Raw genomic sequence first — 23,933 nt, 5'->3', positions numbered from 1 at the left:
ATACACTACGCGGGCGACTTTAATGGGTTCCTGTCCGAGGATTTGCGGATACGCGCGCGGAGGCGACACCGTGTGACTTACGGACGACGTGTTTCCGATTGGTTCCCGTAACAGGGGTATGTACGAGGTTCCGGCCGCTTGACTCCACTATATTCTTCGATCCGCACTGTACCGTGGTTGTACATCTATCTGATCTGCTCTCCGGTGAGAATTTTTTTTTTTAAACAGGCGAGCCTGTGGTTTGATCATGAAAGGGCATTTGAGGGCTCCTGGAGCAGAGTGCTCCCTATCCTTCAGACATGATAAGTGATTTGATTAAACATTTTGAGAGGGTGGGGTTAGCGATAGCTAAGTGTAAGAGATAAGAAAATTTTCAAAAAACTTATTGACATTATTGCTGGGCAACATGAGGTTTGGCGATTATGATCGCCTTTGGTGTGAAATTCAGTTAGTTGAGTTGGATGTAAAAAGTTGTTTCCTGCACTCCGTCAACACTCCCTCAGCACTCGCAGGTGGGGGAGAACACTGCAAGATGATTTACAGGTGGTCCAGGTGGTCGATGAGCTGGAGAAGTCCTCCAGTTGGGTGGCGAAGAGCTGGCGCAGGTGCGGTTGTCGAGGTACCAGGGGTATCGTTAGATATATTCTCAGAAGGGTCAGACCGGAGGTCAAGTGGGAAGCGAATTTTTGGATTGTAGGGAAGGAGATACCTACTAAAGGTTAAAATATTCCGAATCAGAGGGTTGTGATGGTTCACTGGCCCGTAGTTAGAGACGAGCGTGTGAAAAACCTTTTCAAGCAGAGGCATGTTCGATTTCACGTGAATGTCAGAAGTGGAATGGTCCATTGGAAGATCAAGAATTATTTTAATGGCCTTGCTTTGGATGCGTTGCAAGGAAAGGAGGTGGGTCTTGGCAGCTGTGTGCCAGAGATGAACTCCATACGTAATTACTTAACGAATACAGGTATTGTAAATAAGCAGTTTTGGTGCGTTTTTAGTTTCGATTTGTTTCCAATGCGAACAGTGGATGCTGCCAGGGCTGCTATAGCCTTTTTTTCTGTCTAACACAGCAGGACCCCAGGTTAGTTTGGAGTCTAGCTTGACCCCTAGATATTGAACCTCCTTTTGCCATTCGATTCTATCGTTGTTAATTGTTACGGGGAGAAGATCACTCTTCAGATGTTTCCGCTTTCTGGTAAATAGAATTGCTTGCATCTTGTCGCTGTTGAGTTTAAGTTTCCAGTTTCGGAAGAAGAAATTCAATGTGTCAAGATGGTGTTGAAGTATCTTGATAAGATGGTGAAGACGAAGCGAAGCAGCAAGAATTGCGGTGTCATCAGCAGATAAAGTTAGAGTGGTACTTGGAGATTGTGGAATATCATTGATATACAACAAGAAGAGTAAGGGGGCTAGCCCCGAACCCTGAGGAACTCCTGCTTTGATAACGGATGGATTGGATTTCTTATTTCCAATTTGGACGAAAAATGTTCGTCCTTCAAGATAAAGATGGAGTAATTTGATCAATCTCGGATGGAAATTGAGGTCGATCATTGTAGCTATTAGTCTGTTGTGCGGCACAACTTGTGCCAGACAGAATCAAAGGCCTTATTGAGGTCTAGGAGAATCATGCCAGAAAAGCGATTGATATTTATGTGATGAACGTGAAACTGCTTAGTGCGGACCAACTGATGGATAGTTGAGTGTTTGTTGTGAAAGCCAAACTGAGAGTCGATGATGATGTTGTTCTCAACAATGTGGGCGTTGAGCAATTGATAGACAATTTTTTCAAATAATTTGGATAATATGGGCAGTAAACTGATAGGCCTGAAGCTGGCAGGAAATTTGTCATTTTTACCTGGTTTTGGAATGGGAATGACTTTCGCTGTTTTCCAAGCGGTTGGAAAGTAAGCTAGTGGAATGCAAGCTTTGAAAATATAATACAGTTGCACAAAAGCATTACGAGGAGCCTTAATTATTAGGCTAGGAGTGAATCCGTCGTATCCACATGCCTTACGGCGTTTTAGGCTCTTGGCTACTCCCTGGATTTTCGAGAGAGAAATGAGGTTGACATTGTCAGAGCAAGAGGAGGGAGAGAGATGCTCCTTGAGATGGAAGTCCCGTACTTTGCAGTTGACGAGGTGTTGGAGCGGAAATTTCATATTGTAAGCCTCATTGTGGACTTGGTTAGAGGGCGTGCATGAGTGTGAAAGGAATGTGAGATAGGTCGAAAATTCGGTAAGCAAAGTAAGAACAAATCTTGTCTGGATAGGTAGGTGTTAGGTCGGGCGTGTTTCAGAGGGTGATTCGCCACTGTGAGAAAGAAGGGACAAGTGTAATAGGCAGGGAAGCGAATTTAGAGCGATAGTAAATTGGAGAAGGGAAGTGAGGTTAAGTCACGAGAAAGCGCGAGTGGGCTGGCCGGTAAAGAAGGCAGCGACAGGTGAGGATAAGGTAGAAATCTGTTTTGTTACTAGATTTGCGAACTTCTGTGGAAGTAAAGCGGTAAAAGAAAAGAGAGAGAAAGAAGAGATGGAAGTTATGGTAGGAGAGGTAAAGAAAGATGGGGAAAGGGGGGAGGTGCCAGAAAGGGAAAAGAGGTTAGGAGACAAGATAGAGGAGAAGCAGAAAACAGAGGAAAGGAAAATAGATAGTCTTAATGACAGAAAGATAACGGATTTATGGGGGAGCGAAAAACAAGAGGAGACAGAAAAGGAAGTTAGCGGGGAGAGACAGGCACCAAAAAAGACAGACTTGAAGAAAACACCACAGAAGGAAGTAGGAAAATGGGAGGGGGAACAGATGCAAGGATTGGTGGATATATTAGTGACAAGAATAGAGAGCCTAAAAAGTGAAATAATAAAAGGAAGAGAAGGACTGGAAAAAGAAATCAAGAAGGAGATAAAGGGCTTGGCCGATAGAATAGAAACAATGGAAGACCGTTGGAGAAAGAAGGAAGAGGAAATATGTTTGACAATGGAGGAAATGAGGAGGAAATGGGAGGAACAGGAGAGAGAGGAAAGACAGAGAAGGGAGAAAGAAAAGATAGAATTCATGGGGGAAGTCCTACAAAAGGTTGAAGAGAGAATAGAGAAAAGGGCAAAGCAGGGAGAGGGAGGTAAAGCAGAAAATGAGAACGGCGCAACATGGAAAGTAATAAAGAAAATTAGGAGGAAAATGGCGGAACAAGATAGGAGGGATAGGAAAAACAAGGTAGTTATAAGAGGGTTGAGAGTAGGGAAGGAGGAACCAAAGAGAGGGGTTGAAGCATATTTAAAAGAGACAATGCATACATCCTGCAGCACGTAGTGGAGAGGGAGCTTAAAGAGAAGAAAGGTAAGGTTTACGCCATGTTCGTGGACCTTAAAGCAGCCTTCGATACGGTGAAAAGGAGAAAGATGTGGGAAACTATGGAGGAGCGCGGGGTAAGAAAAGGACTAATTGAAAGAGTAAAAGAGATATATGAGGAAACGTTGAAGGTGGTCAGGACGGAGGAGGGGCTTAGACAGGGTTGCCCGCTCAGTCCGACCCTGTTCACTATATATCTGGCAGACATGGAGGAAGAGTTTAGGAAAGGACTGGTTGGAGGAATAAGAGTAGGAAAGGTAAGATTCTGGTCATTAGCCTATGCAGACGACGTAGTAGCGGTGACAAGTAACGAAGAAGACCTGAAATGTATGATGAAGAGACTGGAAAGGTACCTGGACAGAAAGGAGTTGACGTTAAACGCGGAGAAGTCGAAGATAATGATTTTAAAAGGGGGAGAGGAAAAGTGAAAAAAGCTGGATGGGAGTGGAAGGGGGAAGCAGTGGAGGAAGTCAAAGAATTCGTATATTTAGGAATAAAGTTTGAAAGCAACGGAAAGATAGCAGGACATATAAAGGAAAGGATAAAGAGAGCGAGTGTGGTCTTAGCTCAAGTATGGGGAATCGGTGAAAGAAAATTCAAGAACGATTTTCGAATGAGAATGTTTTTGTTTGACAGGTTGGTATTGGGGGTACTACTATACGGGGTGGAACTATGGGGCTTTAAGGAAAGAGTAGAAGTAGAAAGGATACAGCTGAAGTATCTGAAGTGGGCTCTAGGTCTGGACGTACGTACCCCAGGATATTTGGTGCTGGAAAAGACAAATAGAGCAATGCTCAGAATAGAGACTGGAATGAGGGCCTGGAAGTAGATAGAAGGAGTAAGAAAAAACGGCGGGAGAAAGTTAGTCAACGAATGTCTGAAGGAAAAGGAATCTGGTATTGTGCAGGGCGAAAGCGGAAAAGAAAGGGAGGAATATCTAAAGAGAAACGGTTGGAGTCAAGCAGGGGTGGAAGAGTTGAGAAGGCAAGAGAGAGAGATAACGGAGAGGTTAAAGGGTAGAGACAGAGAAATACAACTGCAAGAACAGTATACAAGGATAGAGCAGTCCAAATACAATGGAAGATATAAACACATAAAAATAGGAATGTTGCCAGATTATCTGAGCAGGGAGGGTAGAGGGGACAGTCATAAGCTCATAGCGCGAGTAAGATGCGGGAATTCAGAGAATTGGAACAGATACTGGCTGGAGGAAGACGCAAGAGGATGAGACATATGTGGAGACAGGTATGAAACCTAGAGCATTTGACAAGGGATTGCAGGATAATGGGGGTAAAGATCAGGCTCGAGGATGTAATGAGCGGGAAAAAAGACAGAAAGGTTGAAGAGTGGTTAGAGAAGTTGAGGAAAAAAAGAGAAAAGTAGTGCACAAATAAACCATAGAGAATAAACCAAAAATGAAAAAGTTATGGAATAGGGAATGGGGAGAGAGGCAATAAGTAAGGAAGTAAGTTGGGTTAGTGTTAATTAGTATACTAAAAGAGTAGGACAGGGTAGGAATGTGTGCGACACAGAAATGAATGGGAGAAGGTATGGATCGCATGTGTGAAATAAGATAGTTTTGTACAGATAGGTTATAGTAAACCAAGTCGCATTTCTTAGCTGTAAGGCTGAAATAAAGCAAATTATTATTATTATTATCATCATCGTCGTCGTCGTCGTCTCTATCTCTATATATAATAAAATCGTGTCTGTCTGTATGTATGTAACGGCATCACTTGAGAACGACTCAACGTAGAAAGCTGGGGTTTGGACCGTTAGACGCGGCGTTTCTTCGGGAAGGTTTAGGAACAAACCGCATTCAAAAAAGTCTATTGGTTCAAAAGTTGTGACCTCATTAGTGAAAAAAGTCAACTTTTTCGCTCTCTTTTGGGCACGTTTCTGCTTATAACTTTTGATCAAATGGACTTTTTCGAATACTCTTTGCTCTTAAACCTTCCCGTGGCAAAGCCGCGTTTAACGGTCCAAACCCCAGCTTTCTACGTTGAGCCGTTCTCAAGTGATGCCGTTACAAACATGCAGACAGACACAATTTTATTATCTTTTCGGCACATTTCTGCTTATAACTTTTGATCGAATGGACTTTTTCGAATGCGGTTTGCTCTAAAACCTTCCAGAGAGAGAGAGAGAGAGAGAGAGAGAGACCACGCGGCGCCAGCTACCGCGGCCACCGCCAGATGGCCGAGTTTCTCGCAAGCAAAGTGTTGCATTGGGTGGTATTAATATGGGTAGCTTGGAAGATTAAAAACAAATTTTCTTCTGCGCATTTCGTGAAGAAAAGTCTGCCTTTTTGGAATACCGCTTTGCTTATTGACTGTATTCAACTGCATTCAATATTTAATTTTTATTTCTTACCCCTTTTTGCCCCTTTTACTTTTTTTACCCTTGAATCACATTTTCCCTTTAATTGTTCGTTAATCTTTACAAGTATTGTATGTCTGATCGCTTAATCTATTGTAATTCTAAGTTTTGTGTAAAATCTGCTATATATCCGCCAATATTGTGTATCTTACTTACTGATTAAACTCTATTATTTTCCTACCTCGTTATTTATCTATTTATTAACCTAATTGCAATTCCTATTCTACAGCACTCTCTCGCATTAGTATAACGCACCCCCGGGGGGACAACCCTCCTAAGGGGCTCTCCGTTTTTCTAAATTTATTTAAATTTAAATTTTTTCCACGGACCTTCCGTGCGAAGCTCGACAAAAAAGTCCGCGGACAGAATAGCCCGTAGTTGCCTATACAGAATTCCACGGACTTTCCGTACGAGACCCGCTTCGGAAGTTCGTGTAGTAAATCTCGATTTTTTATTTTTCCTTTACTCTATTTCGTACTAAGTCGGGAACACTGTATTCTGTCTTTCCTCACGGGCGCGAGAGAGAGGTCTCTACGCACCTCGTGGCTCTCGCTCGCTCCTACTGACTGACGCGCTCCCTTAAGGCTGACGTGCAGTGTTTTCTCTTTCTGCCGACTTCTCTCTTACTCTAACGAATTTCTAATAATCGTTATTACTGCTTTAATTTCTGTCCGATTTTCGAATTAAAACTGGTTTTGGATAGGCCTCGTAACCCCCTACCTCGCTTTTTACTCCTTTTTTGAGGAATCCCCCTTTTTCTAAAATTGATCCATTTTTATTATTATTATTCTATTAGAATTCCACGGACTTTCCGTGCGAAACTCGTTGAAAAATCTCAAATTTTGCCTTCTCCCTTGTAAGACTACTCCCTCCTTCACTTTTTCCGTTGTACCCGGGTCAACCCCTTCGGATTTCTCCTCTCGGGGTGCCTTCCTGGATGGGAGGATTTCTGTGAAGTTTCCCACTATCCGTATCCTTTCTAGATGTTTTTTTTCACTTTTAACTATCACTTTAACTATGTATATGATGTACTATGATTAATTAATCAATTAGGATTAATTTGAACACACGCGGGTATGAATTTCAAATTTTAGCTTTAGTCGACACCAAGACGCTGCTGCTACTTTGAGAATCCAAAACGCTCTCTACTTTTTTTTACCCTTATTACCCTTTTTAACCCTTTTCTACCCTTTTTTCCCTTTCTACTCATCCTACCCCTTCTTTACCTCTTTTTTATCTCTTTTTTATTTCTTTATTGCATCTTTTTTCCTTTTTTATCCTTTTTTATCTTTAATCGTTTGCACTATGCCATCTCGCAAGCGACCGAATCTTGGAAGGAGATCGCACAATGCCGCTAAAGTTAGGTGTGTTCGAGAAAACGAGACCGATCTCGAACGTCAACAACGCCGGAGAGATACGAGAGAAATACAATCTACTCTCAGGTTCCGAGAATCAGAAACTCAACGTAACGAACGCATGCCATCTCGCAAGCGACCGAATCTTGGAAGGAGATCGCACAATGCCGCTAAAGTCAGGTGTGTTCGAGAAAACGAGACCGATCTCCAACGTCAACAACGCCGGAGAGATACGAGAGAAATACAATCTACTCTCAGGTTCCGAGAATCAGAAACTCAACGTAACGAACGCTTAGCTTCTAATAGAGCTCGACTTTCAAGATCGCGAGCTACTGAATCGGAGGCTGAGCGTGAGCTACGTTTCACCTCTGATAGAGCGCGGCATTCGGCTTCACGGAGTAGAGAAAGTTCTACACAAAGGGAAGTTCGTCTGGAGTTAGACCGCCTCAGACATACGACTCGAAGAAGTGATGAGGCAGTGTTGGTGCAAGAAAGAAGACCAAATGAAGGACACCAACCTGGTCTATTGGGCGCTGGACAACAACCGGAGGGACTTGCTCTGCTGCCGTGGATAAGAAAAGACATGGGTGGATTTCAATATAATCCATTAATTAATTATCACGTGGAGTCTGATATTGGACGAATGGAACGCGTGTGTGTCTTTTGCAATGCTTTGAAGTGGAAGGGAGAGACTGTTGGAATGTGTTGTAGTTCTGGCAAGGTCAGATTGCCCCTAATTCAGTCGCCTCCAGAGCCACTTAATTCTTTATTGACCGGTGATAGGCCTGAATCGCGTCATTTCTTCAAAAAAGTACATTCATATAACTCTGCATTTCAAATGACCTCATTTGGAGCAAATGTTATATCCGAGGGTAACTTCATGCCTACTTTTAAAGTCCAAGGGCAAGTTTATCATTTAATCGGATTCCTCTTGCCTTCCGAAAATGAAATTCAACCGAAATTTCTGCAATTGTACTTCATTGCAGATTATCTCTCTCAGGCTGAGCAACGAGCAGGTAATTTTACCAATATGAACATTGCCTTGCTCAGGGAACTTCAAGAAATGCTACACAACAGCAATTCTTATGTTCAGAGTTTTAAGTCCGCCGTTGATACCCTCCCTGCCGGAGCAATTCCGGATTTGCAATTAGTTATTCAAGCTGATAGACGTCCTCGGGGGGAACACAGGGGTCGGTATAACGAACCCACTACTAACGAGGTAGCGGTGTTGCTGGTCAACCAGGAGTGTAGCTGTCGTGATATTATCATCAGTGGCAGGGGTGGTGAGCTGAGGAGAATATCAGAGACCCACCGCTCCTATGACGCTCTCCAGTACCCTCTTATGTTTCCCAGAGGGGAGGACGGCTACAACTTCTTGATTTTCCAAGTTGACCCCACCACTGGCGAGGAAAACGACCGCAAGAAAACATCGGCCCTCCAATTTTATGCGTATAGGATGATGATCCGTCAAAATGAGTTTAATCCCCTAATCTATTATAGGCAACTCACTAATCAGTTTTGGGTAGATATGTATGCCAAGATAGAGACCGAGCGACTGACGTATCTTAGAACTAATCAGACAAGACTGAGGATGGAAAGTTATATTCACCTCCGAGATGCCTTGGGCACGGATGAGGACCCGCAAAATATGGGCCAGTTGGTAATCTTGCCTTCTACCTTCACAGGAGGCCCTAGGTACATGCACCAACGTACCCAGGACGCCTTCTGCTACGTGCGCAAATACGGGAGACCTGATCTATTTATTACTTTTACTACTAATCCACGGTGGGGTGAAATAGTAAGGGAACTTCTGCCAGGTCAAGGCCCCCAAGATCGACATGATGTAGTATCTCGGGTCTTTAACCTGAAACTCAAAGTCCTGATTAATTTACTAACAAAAAATCAGTTATTTGGAGCTGCTTCCTGCTACATGTACTCGGTTGAGTGGCAGAAGAGAGGCCTCCCCCATGCCCACATTCTTCTCTGGCTGAGAGAAAAGATCAGGCCAGCTCAGATCGATGACGTGATCCGAGCTGAGTTTCCCGACCCTGCACAGGACCCAGAACTCTACAGTGTTGTTAAAAACCACATGGTTCATGGGCCCTGTGGTTTTCTCAACTTGCTGTCACCGTGTATGAGAGAAGGTCGGTGTAGCAAGAAGTACCCCAGAGCATTCGTGAGGGAAACCATCACTGGAGATGATGGCTATCCTACCTACAAGCGAAGGTCTCCCGCTCAGGGCGGGTTTACTGCGACACTTAGGTACGGTGGCCGTGATATTATCGTAGACAATTCCTGGGTAGTTCCCTATTCCCCTGTCCTTTCGAGAACTTTAAAAGCCCATATTAATGTAGAGTTTTGTAGCAGCGTCCAGTCCATAAAATACATTTGCAAATATGTGAACAAAGGTAGTGACCAGGCTACCTTTGGTGTTAGGAACAATAGGGACGAGATCACGACTTATCAGAGCGGAAGATACATTAGCACCTCCGAGGCTGTGTGGCGTATTCTCTCATTTCACATCCACGAGAGATTTCCTCCAGTGATCCGCTTGGATATTCACTTGGAGAGTGGCCAGAGGGTTTACTTCCAGCCTGAAAACCTTCAGGAAAGGCTGGAAAACCCTAAAAACACCACATTGCTGGCCTTCTTTAAGGTGTGTACAAAGGACGCCTTTGCCAGTACACTCCTGTACGAGGAAGTTCCTTCGTACTACACTTTCAACCGACAAAGAGGAGAGTTCTGTCGTAGAAAGCAGGGCACACCCGTGGAAGGACATCCAGGAGTAAAGAAAGAGCATGTTATTGGGCGAGTTTTCACCATCCACCCCAATAACACAGAGTGTTTCCACCTTAGGATGCTATTGTACAATATCCGAGGCCCCACTTCATTCGCCAGCCTAAAGACAATTAATGGCGTGGTCCAGCCAACCTATCAGGCTGCCTGTCGAAGTCTAGGCCTGTTAGAGGATGATGAGCAATGGCATCAAACTCTGACAGAGGCAGCAGTCTCTGATAGCCCCAGAAAGCTGAGAGAACTGTTTGCCATCATTTTAATTTTCTGTAGTCCCTCAGACCCTCTTGAACTCTGGCACCAATTTAAAAGAAGTCTTTGTGAGGATGTGTTTAGGGACTGGCGAAGGAGGTCTATAGACACGTCTTCCCATGATGTTGAGGAACACTGCTATGATAGGGGCTTAGCACTGTTAGAAGAGGCTGTCCAATCCAATGGAGGCCAGCCTCTCTCTCATTACTCCATGCCATCTCCTCAAAATTTAATCCTGGCTAAAGTTAGGAGTTCAGGAAAGATAGCGTTAGCTGTAGCATCCTCTGGGATTGCAGCTACTCTACTTCCTGGAGGTCGGACAGCCCACTCGACTTTTAAAATCCCTATAGGCTTAGATAGGAGCGAGACCCCAATCTGTAATATCTCCAGAAACAGTGACCTGGCTAAGGTGATTCAAGACTGCCATCTAATTGTCTGGGACGAGTGTACCATGGCCAATAAGAAGGCAATCGAGGCTGTGGACCGCACTATTAGGGACATTAGATCTACGAATACTGTCATGGGAAGTATCACCACTTTGTTTTCTGGAGATTTCCGACAAATCTTGCCAGTCGTTTACCGAGGTACCCGCGCCGACGAAGTTAATGCATGTTTGGAACAGTCCACTATTTGGCCTGCCATCGAAAAAGTGACTCTCACCACCAACATGAGTGTTCAACTTGGCGGCAGCGAGGAGAGTGCCAGCTTCTCTTCTCTCCTACTCAGAATAGGAGATGGCACTATCGGCAGCGATGACAATGTGACACTGTCACCCCAGCTCTGTAATGTTGTGTCAACAATTGAAGACCTGATCTCCCGAGTGTACCCTGATGCTGCTAACATATCTAATCAGTCTGAGCAGTGGCTCTGTAACAGAGCCATCCTAACACTAACGAATGATCAGGCCAACTCGATCAACTCGGCAGTGCTCGATATGTTTGAAGCTGAAGAAATGCACTACAGGTCTTTGAACAGTACAGTAACTGCAGATGAGTCTGTTCAATACCCTACAGAGTTCCTAGAGTCAATAGCTGTTCCCGGGCTTCCCGCTCATATTCTTAAAGTTAAAATTGGTGTCCCTGTAATGTTGATGAGGAACTTGAACCCCCCCAAGCTTTGTAACGGCACGAGATTGTTAATTAAGGCCCTTCACCGCCATGTCATTCATGCTATGATCCTGACAGGTAGTGGCAAGGGTGAAATGGTCTTTATTCCTAGGATCCCAATCATCCCAACCAACTTCCCCTTTCAATTTAAAAGAATTCAGTTTCCGATTAGCGTTTGCTTCGCAATGACCATTAATAAAGCTCAGGGACAGATGTTGCAGATTGCCGGGATAGATGTTAGGTCGGATTGTTTCTCTCACGGACAATTTTACGTCGCCTGTTCTCGAGTTACCAGCCCTTCTCACCTATTCATTTGCACTTCCAATAGGACCGTCAAGAATGTCGTGTATCAAGAAGCATTGCAGTAGGTTAAGGCTTTAATTAAATTTTATGACATGTATATCAACCTTTCAAACTATTACTTTCATAAGATCGTGTCTGTCTGTATGTTTGTAAAAGGATCAATTGAGAACGACTAAACATAGAAAGCTAAAACCGTGTTTGTCTGTCTGTTTGTGACGGCATCAATCGAGAACGGTTAAACGTAGAAAGCTGGGGTTTGAACCAGACGTTTATGAGAAATCAGCATACGAAAAAGTCCATTCCTTCAAAAGTTTTGACGACTTTTTCCACTGGACAACTACAACGCTAACTGCTTACTTCAAGTTATGTGAATGTGGCACGTTTGCGAAAACACTGATGTATAAATAATAAAATAATAATAATAAAACATATAAATGTCACATCCGTGACAGGTAAAAACATAAATTTAAAAAATTCTGAGCCACAGCAACGCGTGGCGGGGAAAGCTAGTCCTTATCATTATCATTATCGTTATCATTATCATTATCATTATCATTATCGTTATCGTTATCGTTATCGTTATCGTTATCGTTATCGTTATCGTTATCGTTATCGTTATCGTTATCGTTATCGTTATCGTTATCGTTATCGTTATCGTTATCGTTATCGTTATCGTTATCGTTATCGTTATCGTTATCGTTATCGTTATCGTTATCGTTATCATTATTATTATTATTATTATTATTATTATTATTATTATTATTGGGGTCCTAGGATCTTGGGCGCCTACAGTGGCGATTCAGATCCACTGTCGGTCCGTTCTCTCTATTCGAGGGATGTCCAAGGTCTAAATCCTCTCACTCCACCTCCTCGTGGCGGACCCTGGGACACGTTTCGGCGTGTGCTAACAGAGCGAGGGGTGTACTCCGGAGCGCTGCCTGGTTTACAGTCCCCAGCGTTCCTGGGTACGGTATGAATGTATGTGTGAATGTATGTATAAATGTGGCTGCGGCCGGTTCGCGGTGGATATTCCCCGTAGACTATCCAAGGGAGGAGTAGTAGCCTCCCGACCGGGGCTGAGGGATATGTCTGTACCTGACCTCTGTATGTGGCAACACTTACATGTTTAACGTGGAGAAACCGCTACCCTCAGCTGACTGGAGCCTATTCGGGGGTTGAAGCCGTGAATTCGGGCGCAGGGGTGGAGGATTACCTGGCCAGTATTTCCTCATACCCTGAGCGCTGGGGGGCAAACCAGCGCACCGTCTAGCCTGAAGTTGGGGGAATATCCGGCTCGGATCCGGTGCCTCCCTTCGATAGGGGTGACGTTAAACCTTTAACATCTTATTTTAATTTTTTGTAGAGTCATTTTTTCCACGTCAATAGGCTTGGCCAGCTGATAAACCGCTTCTCGGCTTTGGCGTGGCGTAACTAGGGTAAAAACTCCGGCGGGGATAGCACCCCTACTGCGGTAGGGGTCCCATAGCGGTGCGAACCGTCGTAAGGATTTACACTGATATAGACATGAATAAACGCAAAAACAACTAAAACATGGATGTAGTGGGGGAATCGCAGGTGTTCGCGAAGAGCTCGATGCTCCAAAGGACTCCGCCATCTAACCCGTCCCCGGGGAGATCGCGGCATCTTCCAGATCGGGATACGCCTGGCAGAGATGGAGGAAACTCCGATGTAGGGATCTTGGGTGGGGATGCGCCAACAGGGCTAGGACCCACTGCACAGGATCCCACACGGACTCCCTTAATCGAGGGGACAGAGCGACAGGCAGGTATTAGCGAGGCTGAGCCAACCGACGGCTTTACCGCCGTCTGGCAAGAAATCGCCGAGGCGGAAGAGAAAGCGGAGCGGAGGCACGAGGTGATGATGAGTCTCATACGGGAGATGACGGGAGCACTTACAAAGCAGCCCAACATCTCAAGGACCATTAAAGACGGCCTACCTAAGCTGTTCGAGGTTCTTGACAGCTGCCGATTTTTTAGAAAGAAGAGCCTTTCCGCCATCAGACGCCTAGTACAACTAGGCCAGGTAGCAGCTAGAGGCCCATTAGAGACAACAACCGAGGCGCGACTCGCTCAAGCAAACACGCCACAGGATGGGACGGGAAAAAAAGAGGGGTGCCACTTCCCCTCTCTCCACGACACACCTTGAGTCCAAAAAGAAAAAAGAGGGACCCAGTCCAAAGGAGTGGACTAAGGTAGAGAGGAAGGGAAAGAAGAGGAAGAAAGCGAAGAAAGAAAAGAAGGAAGAAGAACTCTTGAAAAATAGGGCTACTGTACCTTCTAAAGATGATAAGGAGCGGCGGGTTGCTAAGAGAAAACCCCGCCCCGAAGCGATTATCCTTAAACCGACAAGCGGGAAGACGTATGCGGACATACTCGGGAAAGTCCGCCAAACCGTTAAGCCCGAGGAGAGCGGCGTCGACATACGATCCGTACGACGCACGAGGACGGGAGATGTGCTCGTGGAACTAAAAAAGACCACGGTAGGCGCCCGCACGGCCTTCTCGGAAGCCTTGAAGAAGACCGTTGGAGCAGACAGCACTGTCCGGGAACTTATCCCCAGAGCTAGCCTGGAGATAAGAGATCTGGACAGTTACACCACAAAAGAGGAGGTACAGGAGGCTCTGACTCGGACCCTGGGCGAATACTCCGGGCACCTGCAGGTGACCCTGACCAGGCCAAACGGGCGGGAGCAGAGAGCGGCAATAGCCTTTGTGGACGAGGTGGCCGCCACGAAGTTGCTGGGCGCCGCGCGTATTAAGATCGGGTGGATTAATTGTCGCATCCGAAGGCGCGCGGTGGTTCCCAGGTGCTTTAGGTGCCTGGGCTTTGGCCACCAGAGCCACAGCTGCAAAGGCCCGGATCGCAGCAAGGCCTGCTTTAAGTGCGGCAAAGAGGGCCATAAGTCGCAGGTCTGCGTTGGCGACCCTCTGTGCTATCTCTGCAATGAGGAACCGGGGAAGCCTGACGCTCGGAGACATATACCTGGCTCGGGGGGCTGCGACGCTTTCCGTAAAGCGCTGGCTGAAGCGAGACCGTAATCAATGGCGAGATCAATGGTATCGGTTGGAGTGATTCAGTGTAATCTGAACAGGTGCAGGGCAGCGCAGTGCCTCCAAACTCAGATCCGCCTTGAGCTCAATGCAGACATCGTCCTTGTGAGCGAGCAATACCGGGACGAGGTCGGGCCAGGATGGCACGCTGACGCGCTTGGCACGGCCGCAATATGGATCCCGGATTTGCGACGAGTCAATGTCGCATCCCATGGATCCGGCAGCGGTTTCGTTTGGGCGAGGGCCAAGGACGTGACATACGTCAGTGTGTACCTCACCCCAAATGAAAGAATTGGAGACTTCCGGGCCAAACTCCAGGGCCTGGAAGACGCGTGCCGCAACATGGAGGGCGAGCTGATAGTGGCTGGGGATTTCAACGCCAAAGCTCTCGAGTGGGGAGAAGCCTGGCCTGATTCCCGGGGTGGGGATGTCATGGATATGGCGTCCAGACTCGGCCTGGTGGTGTTAAACACTGGGTCGGTCTCTACCTTCCGGAGGCCAGGCTATCGCCAAACCATCATCGATATCTCCCTGGCTACGGAAAACTTGACTGCACGGGTGCAGGACTGGCGGGTGATTGAGGACTACACAGCTAGCGATCACCAGTACATCACGTTCCGTGTGCGGGATGCCGTGCCAGCCAGGGCCCACCAACACCGGGGTTCACCCAAGTGGAATGTAGCCAGGATGAACATCGAGAAGCTGTCTCCGGCCCTAGTACACGGTCAGCGAGCCCTAGACGGGATACCGACGAATATGCCCCTCCCTGAGCGAGCAGAATTGGTGGTGGACACTGTGATGAGCGCCATCCACCGGGCTTGTAGAGCGGCTGTGCCGAGGAAAGTGCAACGCGACGCCAGGCGCCCTGTTTATTGGTGGACGGACGAGATCGCGGAGCTGAGGCGGAAGTGCCATAAGCTCAGACGGCTCGCGCATAGAGCTCGTCGACGCGATCGCGACGCAGCCCCGGAGGCCGCGGCGTATAAGACGGCGAAACACGAGCTCCGCCGGGCCATCGATGCGAGTAAGCGCCGATGCTGGAAAGTCTTGTGCGAGGATCTTAACAACGATCCTTGGGGTTTAGGGTACAAAATAGTCCTGCGCAAGTTGGGAGCGTATTCCAACAGTGCCCCCCTAGATGCCAGAACTGTCGACCGTATCGTCGATGGCCTATTCCCCACGCACGAAAGGAGACCTGACCGCCCAAGAACGGAGGAGACGCTGGAGGTTCCCCTCTTCACCAAGGAGGAACTCTCGAGCGCGGTGCGCGCTATGAAGCCAAGGAAGGCCCCGGGGCCGGACGGCCTTCCAGCCGAAGTGCTGAAGGCAGTAGCTAAAAGTAACCCATGCCTCTTGCTGGAAATGTACAACTCCTGCCTGAAAGCGGGAAAGTTCCCTTCCCGCTGGAAGACAGCGAGATTGGCATTGATCAGAAAGGGCAAAGGACCGGTGGATTCCCCGTCGTCCTACAGACCTCTTAGTATGTTGGACACGGCGGGGAAGCTCCTGGAGGGACTAATACGACCTCGACTCCACGCGGCAGTTCAAGCTGCGGGAGATCTCTCCGAAAAGCAATACGGCTTTAGAAGAGGGAGATCCACCATCCACGCCATTCAGGAGGTGGTGAATGCCGCCAGGAGCGCGGAAAGGGGAAATCACTACACCCGCCCCGTGTGTCTGCTGGTCACGCTTGACGTGAAAAATGCTTTTAATTCGGTGAGGTGGAGCGATGTCCTAACTGCCATGGAGCGGGATTTCAAGGTACCCAAGTACCTCCTCAGATTGTTCGACGACTATCTGAGGAACCGCTCCATCACCTATACCACCGAGGACGGCCCGGCAAGAAAGGAGATCACCTCGGGGGCGGCCCAGGGCTCGATCTCCGGACCTGACATATGGAATATTACCTACGATGGTCTCCTGAGGATCCAAATGCCCGAGGGGGTTGACCTGGTTGGATACGCGGACGACGCTGCCATGTTGATCATCGCTCGCAATGTCGAGCGGGCACAATGGCTGCTAAATCAGGCAATGCGACGTATACGCTCTTGGATGAGCGACCATGGGTTGCAGCTGGCATTAGCCAAGACCGAAATCGTGCTACTTACCAAGAAACGCATCCCCCTGATCAGGAATATGCAGATGGAGCACGTGACGGTCTCGACGAAAAACGCGGTCCGGTACTTGGGGACGATGCTCGATTCTCGGCTCACCTTCTGGGAGGAAATTCGGCGTAGAGCGGACAAGGCGGCGTCAGTGTTACATCTCTGAGTAGGTTGATGGCCAATATCGGTGGGCCGACACCGGCTAGGAGGCGTCTTCTACCCAGAACCGCCGAGTCTGTCATGCTCTACGGCGCAGAGGTTTGGGCCGATGCTTTGCGATACGAGAAGTATCGCAAGCGCATGGCCGCAGTGCAGCGGAGAGGTGCACTCCGTATCGCGTGCTCCTATTGCACGGTCTCGGAGGCTGCGGTGCTGGTCGTCGCGGGGGTCATTCCTATCGACCTCATCGCCCAAGAACGGAAGTACGTTCACGCCAACAAGCTTGCTCAGGACAAAGATGAAACGGCGAGGAATGCCCGTATCGCCACCATCGAGACTTGGCAAGCCCGATGGGAGGCGACAACAACCGCCAGGTGGACCAGGAGGGTCATCCCCCGACTGGACACCTGGCTTAAACGAGAGCATGGAGAAGTGGGATACCATCTCACCCAACTCCTGACGGGGCACGGGTTGTTCCGTGCCTTCCTACACACCATCGGGAAGGTACCGGACCCCGACTGTAAATATGGCGACTCTCCCCGCGACAACGTCCTCCATACTTTCTTCGAATGCCGAAGGTGGTGGGCGGAGCGGCAGAGGGTCACGGAGTTAGTGGGCTGCGACATCACTCCCGACAACATCGTGGAGGTGATGTTGCGCAACCCAAAGAACTGGGCAGGGGTGGCATATTTTGCAGAAACCATCCTCCGCCAAAAACAAAGAGAAGAGGAAGGTAGAGCGCCCACTCCGGCGCTGAGTGACGTTGGTTAGCCCAAAATGGGCTTAAGGAAGGGCGCCCTCCGAAGTAATGCCGAAAGGCGGTTCCGGGGGAGCAAGCGCCTGCTCGACGGAGGTTTGGGTTTTAGTGGGTAGAGTGACAAGCTGCCGAGAGCCCCACACACGGGACGATACCTGTTCCTATGGTGCGTAAACGCATTTCCCCCTCCTCAAAAAAAAAAAATTATTATTATTATTATTATTATTATTATTGTAAGCCTCATTGTATACTTTGCAGAATTGATCTGCCAGTAATTGAGCTTTAGTGGAGTTCGAATCATGAAAATTCCCTGAATAATCGATGAGTGGAGGAATGTAGATCGGCTTTTTCATGATTTTTCTGAAGACAGGCCAGAAGGTAAGAGAATTAACTACTCTTTTGATTTCAGTCTGGATGCGCTGGCTATTGAGAAATCTCACTCGTCGTTGCATGCTTTTTGATAGCTGCTTGTATTGTTCAAATGAAGTCAGATCGGCGGTTCGTTGCCAATGCTTTCTGGCAGAGTTGCGTAGACGAATAAGAAACTTGAGTTTCTCGTCAGGTTTGACATGTTTGTCAGGTGTGTTTACAAACGAGGTAGCCTTGAAGAAACAGGATTTAAGTAACCGTTGAAATAGAGTCACCTTGTGATCAATATCATCGGTTCAGTTGATGATAGGAGAAATGCTTATTTTGCTCGCATGTTCGCGGTACAAGTCCAAGTCAGTGACTGAGGAAGAGGTGGCAAATGAGTGTTTAATCTCTGGCAACAACAACACTGGACAGTGGTCCGAGGATAGGTCATCGGATGTCTCGCATTGGAGATCATTGAAAGTATCAGCCAAAAAGAAGTCGATTGTGGATGGGGTACAATTTGTTGGAAAGTAAGTGTGGGTAAGTGGAGATCATTGAGTAACTGTGGCTCAACATATGATTTTCCAGTAGCTTACTGTTCGATGCCTTCGGAAACAAAACCGCGAGATTCCAGCGACCGGCTCAGCGAAAATGAGTACCGCCGTGTACGCTGTTTCGGTATAGCACGTACACAGAATATTCGAGAACAAACAACCGTTCAGGACACTTTTTCTGATCGTCCCCACCACGAGCATCGACTCTCGATGTTCCGCTCGACGTCGATCGCTCTCTCGCCTTCCGGACGTGCTACAGAAAGCAACCTCTTGTATCAGTGCGAACAAACAGTGATCTTGTCGGCTTTCCATTCGTTTTGCGTAACGTTGTTAACATAAATCGTGCCCGCGATTCATATAGTCGTTCCGCGAGTGTCTTGGACGCATATCAGGCCTCGCGAGAAACCAATAAACCAAACGTGGTGACACAATCATAGTGAACTTTTCTTCACCACACGTGGCATCCATCTCGCAGTCTCCTCGTCCGAATGCAACCAGTCTCCATCCGAAACACTTACCATTGAGATTGTTAACTTTATTGTTCCAGGACGTATGCTTTGCGTTGAGGTCAACACCTGCCACAAATGGAAGTTTGAAATTGGTAATGGTATTTAATGCAGCAGCATCAAGAAATTGTTTAGGACAGTAGGCTGAGAGTAGAATTAGGTTGAAGTTGATCAGCTTAATGGCAACAGCTTCAAGGTTATTGACAGTAGGGAGTTGAAGGGGGTGAAAGTGGAGGTTTTTATGTATAAAGATGGCAACCCCTCCCCCAATCCTACTAGCGATTCCGTCGTTACGAACAATATTATAGTTGGTAAGTGATAGATATCCATGGAAGGAGACAACCATGTGTAAGAGGTTGCCGCTGGTGGTATGTGTGAGTGTGTGTGAGGTGTGTGTGAGGTGTGTGTGAGTAGTTGCCGATCGGGGCACGTTGTTGATCGGTGCACGTTGCCGCGACGATTGCTCGAGCCGTTTCACTGTTTTTCAGAAATAATAGCGCGTCATGAAGAACACAGTTCAGTTGTCAGACGAATACGAGAAAATAGACATCGTTTCTGATTTCCGTATAATTTTCTCTTACACATGTTTCTTGGATCAAGGCGATCAAAACGTTGCTATTGATCATAAATGATTCGAATTCAGTCAAATTGGGGAGAATGGAATCGGCGTTCCATGACATGATTTTATCAGGTAGTTTGCGGTTGAAGGCAACTATGAGAAAAGCAATTGAGCAGCGTCAAATATGACTTCTAGCTTATCGAGTATTGTTGAGCATGAAGCAAGTTTTGGGCGAATTGCTTTAACAACTGAAATGGCTCTCTTGAGGAAGAGGATCGCTTCTTTCAGAAATTCCCCTGTTTCTGTAGAATCGAGGGGAGCGGAGTTGGTATTGATAATTACTGGAGGGGTCAGGCCGCTTACCACCTCGCTAAAAGTTCAATTCCCGTTGGCATTAGCCGTTTCAATATGATTCCGATGCTGTTTCAAATGAGTCAGAACCTGTGAACGACGATTAGGAGTAGCCCGAGGGACTCGAACTGTAGACCTTTTATCAATATAAGAAATTAGACTGGGACATTGAGCGAAGTTGGCAGTATGATTGCCAGCACAGTTTGCACATTTTGCAGGGACTTCAGCTGCTTTTACACAGTCTTTGGAGAGGTGGTCGAGGCCACACTTAACGCATTTAGGCGTTTTAAAACAATTTGCACTGGCGTGCCCGAAGATTTGACACCTGTAACGTTGTGTGTAATTTTTGGACTTGATAAATTTTTTCCAATAAATTCTGCAGTGGTACAGGAACCCAACAGACTTTACCTGAGACAGCTTTGTTTCAGGGGGAAACGTGACTTTGTAAAGCGGATTGCTTTGAGATGAACGAAAGGAGACAACGCTCAAGGGGTTGAGTTTGAAAGCGTTAAGCTCAGAGGCTATTGACTCTGGGTCAATTTGAGGGAGACCCCTCAATACAGTGGTGAGAGGCTTCTCGCAGGGAAGAGCGAAAGTGTAAAATTTCAAACCGGCTTTTTGAAAAGCCGATTTTGCTTCTGAGAAGAATTTCACGTCGCTAGAGTGCAATCTGACCTGATTGCCAAGGAATTTAATGAAAAAGTTTTTTCCGATTTCAGATTCCAGTTTGTTACTGAATTTAATCACTTCGCTTTTGGCGATTTTGATGTAAATGGGGGGAGGGCGAACAGTAGCAACTGAATTAACAGAATGAATTATTGGGTTGCGATTTGAATTGGTTTTCGAACTTACTTCAATGGTAGGTTTGCCTGTATTGTCTGCAAATTCCTTGTAGGCATCAGTGGAGAAGATGGCGAAACGGTTGGTCGTCGGGATGTTTGAACCGATTTGTCCAGAGTTGCTGGAGTTGGGGTTCGTCATGTCGTCAGTTTTTAGCCTTTTGGGCCCATAATTATTCGAGAGATCACCCGAGAGACGGACTGGCGTGTTGCCAGTCACGTCGGATGAAAGTTTCTGCTTCAGACCGACCACGCGGCCATCTTGGTCGCAGGTAGCTGGAACGTGGTTCCCGGCTGGATCGTTCACTTTGAGTGAAATTAGGTGAAATGGACGGTGTTTCAGATGTCTTGAAAAAGACAGGTTAGGCTGCCAAAGGCAGGAGGAAGAACACTAACACCGTTTTATTTCCGAAATCGATTCCGTAATAGAGATCGATACAAGAATTCAATTCGAATTCATTTCGAAGAACGAACGTTTCAAAGAAATAATAGAGCTCTGGAGAGAGCGAAACTCACAATGAGCACGCGACCGAGGCCAATAATGGAAATGAACACTATGGATAGCAATCTACACGGTTGACGCGACCGCAGTCAACGAGCGAATGAGCATGAATGATGATCTGCTCTCCGGTGAGAATTCGTCTCGTTCTGCCTTATATAGACAGAAGACGAAAGCACGGACCACGAAGAGTGCCCCTCGCGTCGCGGCTGATTCTTCGCGGTGATTGGTGCGGGCCAGTTTCGGCAAAGTCTACAAATATGACTCCCGTTCGGTCGCTCTTACTCTTAGGCCTAGACGCGACTCGCGACGAGTCGTTGTCTCGTCGCATCCCCCCCTTTCTTCGGAGACTAGTGACGAGGTTTAACTTCTGGTGATATAAAAATAAACTTTTAAAAAAAAAATTAAACCGACTTCGGAGAAACTTCAAAAAGCATAAAGAAGTGTGAAATAAAAAAAAACCTTTTAAGAAGAAAAAACGCACTAAAAAGTATAAAATAATTTCCGTTTAATTTATGTGAATACACACGAACTTAAATACAATACAATCTTTTCGCAGGCGGAGCAAATATATTACTTAAATACATATAAATATATTAGTATTTACAAGAATTTAAGGATTTTCGTAATTTCCAGTGTCGACAATTTTCAATTTTGCGCCGCCTCCGAAAAGATTGTATTGTATTTAAGTTCGTGTGTATTCACATAAATTAAATGGAAATTATTTTATACTTTTTAGTGCGTTTTTTCTTTTTAAAAAGTTTTTTTTATTTCACACTTTTTTATACTTTTTGAAATTTTTTCGAAGTCGGTTTAATTTTTTTTTTAAAGTTTTTTTTTTATTTCACACTTTTTTTATCTCTGTCAGCCGTCACATTCCAATCGTAATTTATACATATCTGAAAGTCTGAAAGCCGCAATCGATAACTGTTCCTAATGTCTAACATTCAGCGGGGTTCACAACGGTACCACCACCCTACATTTTCCGCAAATAAATTCGTAATTAATAAAAAAATGTAAAATTTTTTTGCACGGGGCCATCCCGGGAACATACTCTACAAGATGCAAAAGGTTTCGTTCCGATTGGTCCATCCATCTCGGCGTAATCGGTGAACATACATAGAAAAAAAAGCGAAAAAAAGGCACATACAGATCGAATTGAGTAACCTCCTCCTTTTTCGAAGTCGGTTAAAAAATAAGAATAAGGTATCACTAGAAGTTAAAGAATTCGTTGATGAGAAGTAAGTTAAAAAGATTAAATACTGTAAGAATGTTTATACCACCGTTTAGATGACTTGAGTGTTTCATATGTTTATTTGTTATATATAATTTTATTTATTTATGTTTGTTCGGCGTCGACCGACGGTCGGAGGCGCCTGACGCTGGAACCGCTCAGCTATGAGCGCGCTAGGACGGCAATTACAAGGATCGTGAGAATGAGGGAGAGAGATTAATTCCAGATTGGTTAACACTGCACTTTATTCAAACTTGTTGATCTATAGAATCGCCGAAGTCTCGAAATGCGGATATCTTGCTCGTGCGAGATTCTGCCTTATCCTTTGCTCGACGGAACTCTTGTGCTTCCCTTGACGAGGGCCGCCGCGAACGGAGATCTTCAACGCGCCGTCGGAAATCTTGACGCGGGCAGACGCACTGATCGCGACGCGGAAGAATGAGGATCGGTGGCAACTCGAAAGAAACTTCGAATTAGGATTGCGAGAAATAAAGCGCAGTGATTTTCGCGAACAAACAAAAGATTAGAACGTGCGAAATGAATAATCGGGTGGTCTCGAATGACTGAACTGAAAAGAGACTCGCTCCGCCAAGGGAGGGCCTTTAAATATTCTCCGAAACGGCAGGCGGGGTCGCACGCGATTGATTCCGGATCGATCGCATGATCCGGGAAGACGCAACGTTCGAGATTCAAACTATGGGATTTACCGGTGATGGGCGCTTACAAACACCTCGCGGCCGTACGCAACGGTAACGAGCGATCGCTACGCGACTCTAAACATTATGAAAAACAGGCAGAGCAAGTGTAGCTCGACGGTTGGCGTAACGGCCGGCAAATCCCATAATTCGAATCCCGAACAATGCTGTTATATATAATTTTATTGATTTATGCGTTGCGTTAGTGCTTTTGTTAACAAATGTATGTTACGTTCAGATTTTGTTAAATAAACAGTTCCCTGCGAGCGAGCAACAAATCACGACGTGTCGTGTCGAGTCTCCGAGCCTCCTTACAATACTTACCTTACTTACTGTGTAAATGAAAATATAATCATGGAAAATAGATATCTAATTTAAATTACATTACAGTCACACATAGCCTACAAGGAGTGCTAGCGGCAATCGCAGCGATACGTCGCGTCGGGTGATCGTTCGTCAAGTGATATACGTCAAATAAACGTTCAAATACTTCATTATGTTTAATATTATTGTGTTTTTTATGATATATGAGAATACAATATACCTTCAAACTAGTGGGTTATCAAATCATTTCAACGAAAAATGATTGCATTAGTTCTGTTCACAAAAATCGATTTCTTGAGAAAACCAGAGGTCGTAGACAATTTTGAGACCAGATTTGAAATCAGCGTGAAAAAATCTACGGGAAATGATATATAGCAAAAATTTAAAAAATTTT

The 23,933-nt window shown here is 46.1% G+C and overlaps 1 protein-coding gene across 1 annotated transcript; it reads left to right on the top strand.

The window, feature by feature from the left end:
- The first annotated feature begins 7,072 nt into the window (after positions 1–7,072).
- Positions 7,073–12,043, top strand: LOC143214169 (uncharacterized). The gene is made up of 5 exons (XM_076434883.1): positions 7,073–7,337; positions 7,386–7,514; positions 7,559–11,594; positions 11,779–11,900; positions 12,021–12,043. Exons 1-5 carry the CDS (start codon positions 7,073–7,075, stop codon positions 12,041–12,043), a joined length of 4,575 nt encoding a protein of 1,524 aa, XP_076290998.1.
- Positions 12,044–23,933: the final 11,890 nt, after the last annotated feature.

This window comes from Lasioglossum baleicum, chromosome 12, assembly GCF_051020765.1.
Source record: "Lasioglossum baleicum chromosome 12, iyLasBale1, whole genome shotgun sequence".
NCBI lineage: Eukaryota > Metazoa > Arthropoda > Insecta > Hymenoptera > Halictidae > Lasioglossum > Lasioglossum baleicum.
This window is presented reverse-complemented; position numbering and strand designations above follow the sequence as displayed.

Bases quoted from the DNA above. Each gene is read 5' to 3' on its own strand.
- LOC143214169 (XM_076434883.1), top strand. From the start codon at position 7,073: ATGCCGCTAAAGTTAGGTGTGTTCGAGAAAACGAGACCGATCTCGAAC. The intron at 7,338-7,385 runs GTTCCGAGAATC...AGCTTCTAATAG, and splicing joins GAAATACAATCTACTCTCAG to AGCTCGACTTTCAAGATCGC. The intron at 7,515-7,558 runs GTTAGACCGCCT...GTGATGAGGCAG, and splicing joins CAAAGGGAAGTTCGTCTGGA to TGTTGGTGCAAGAAAGAAGA.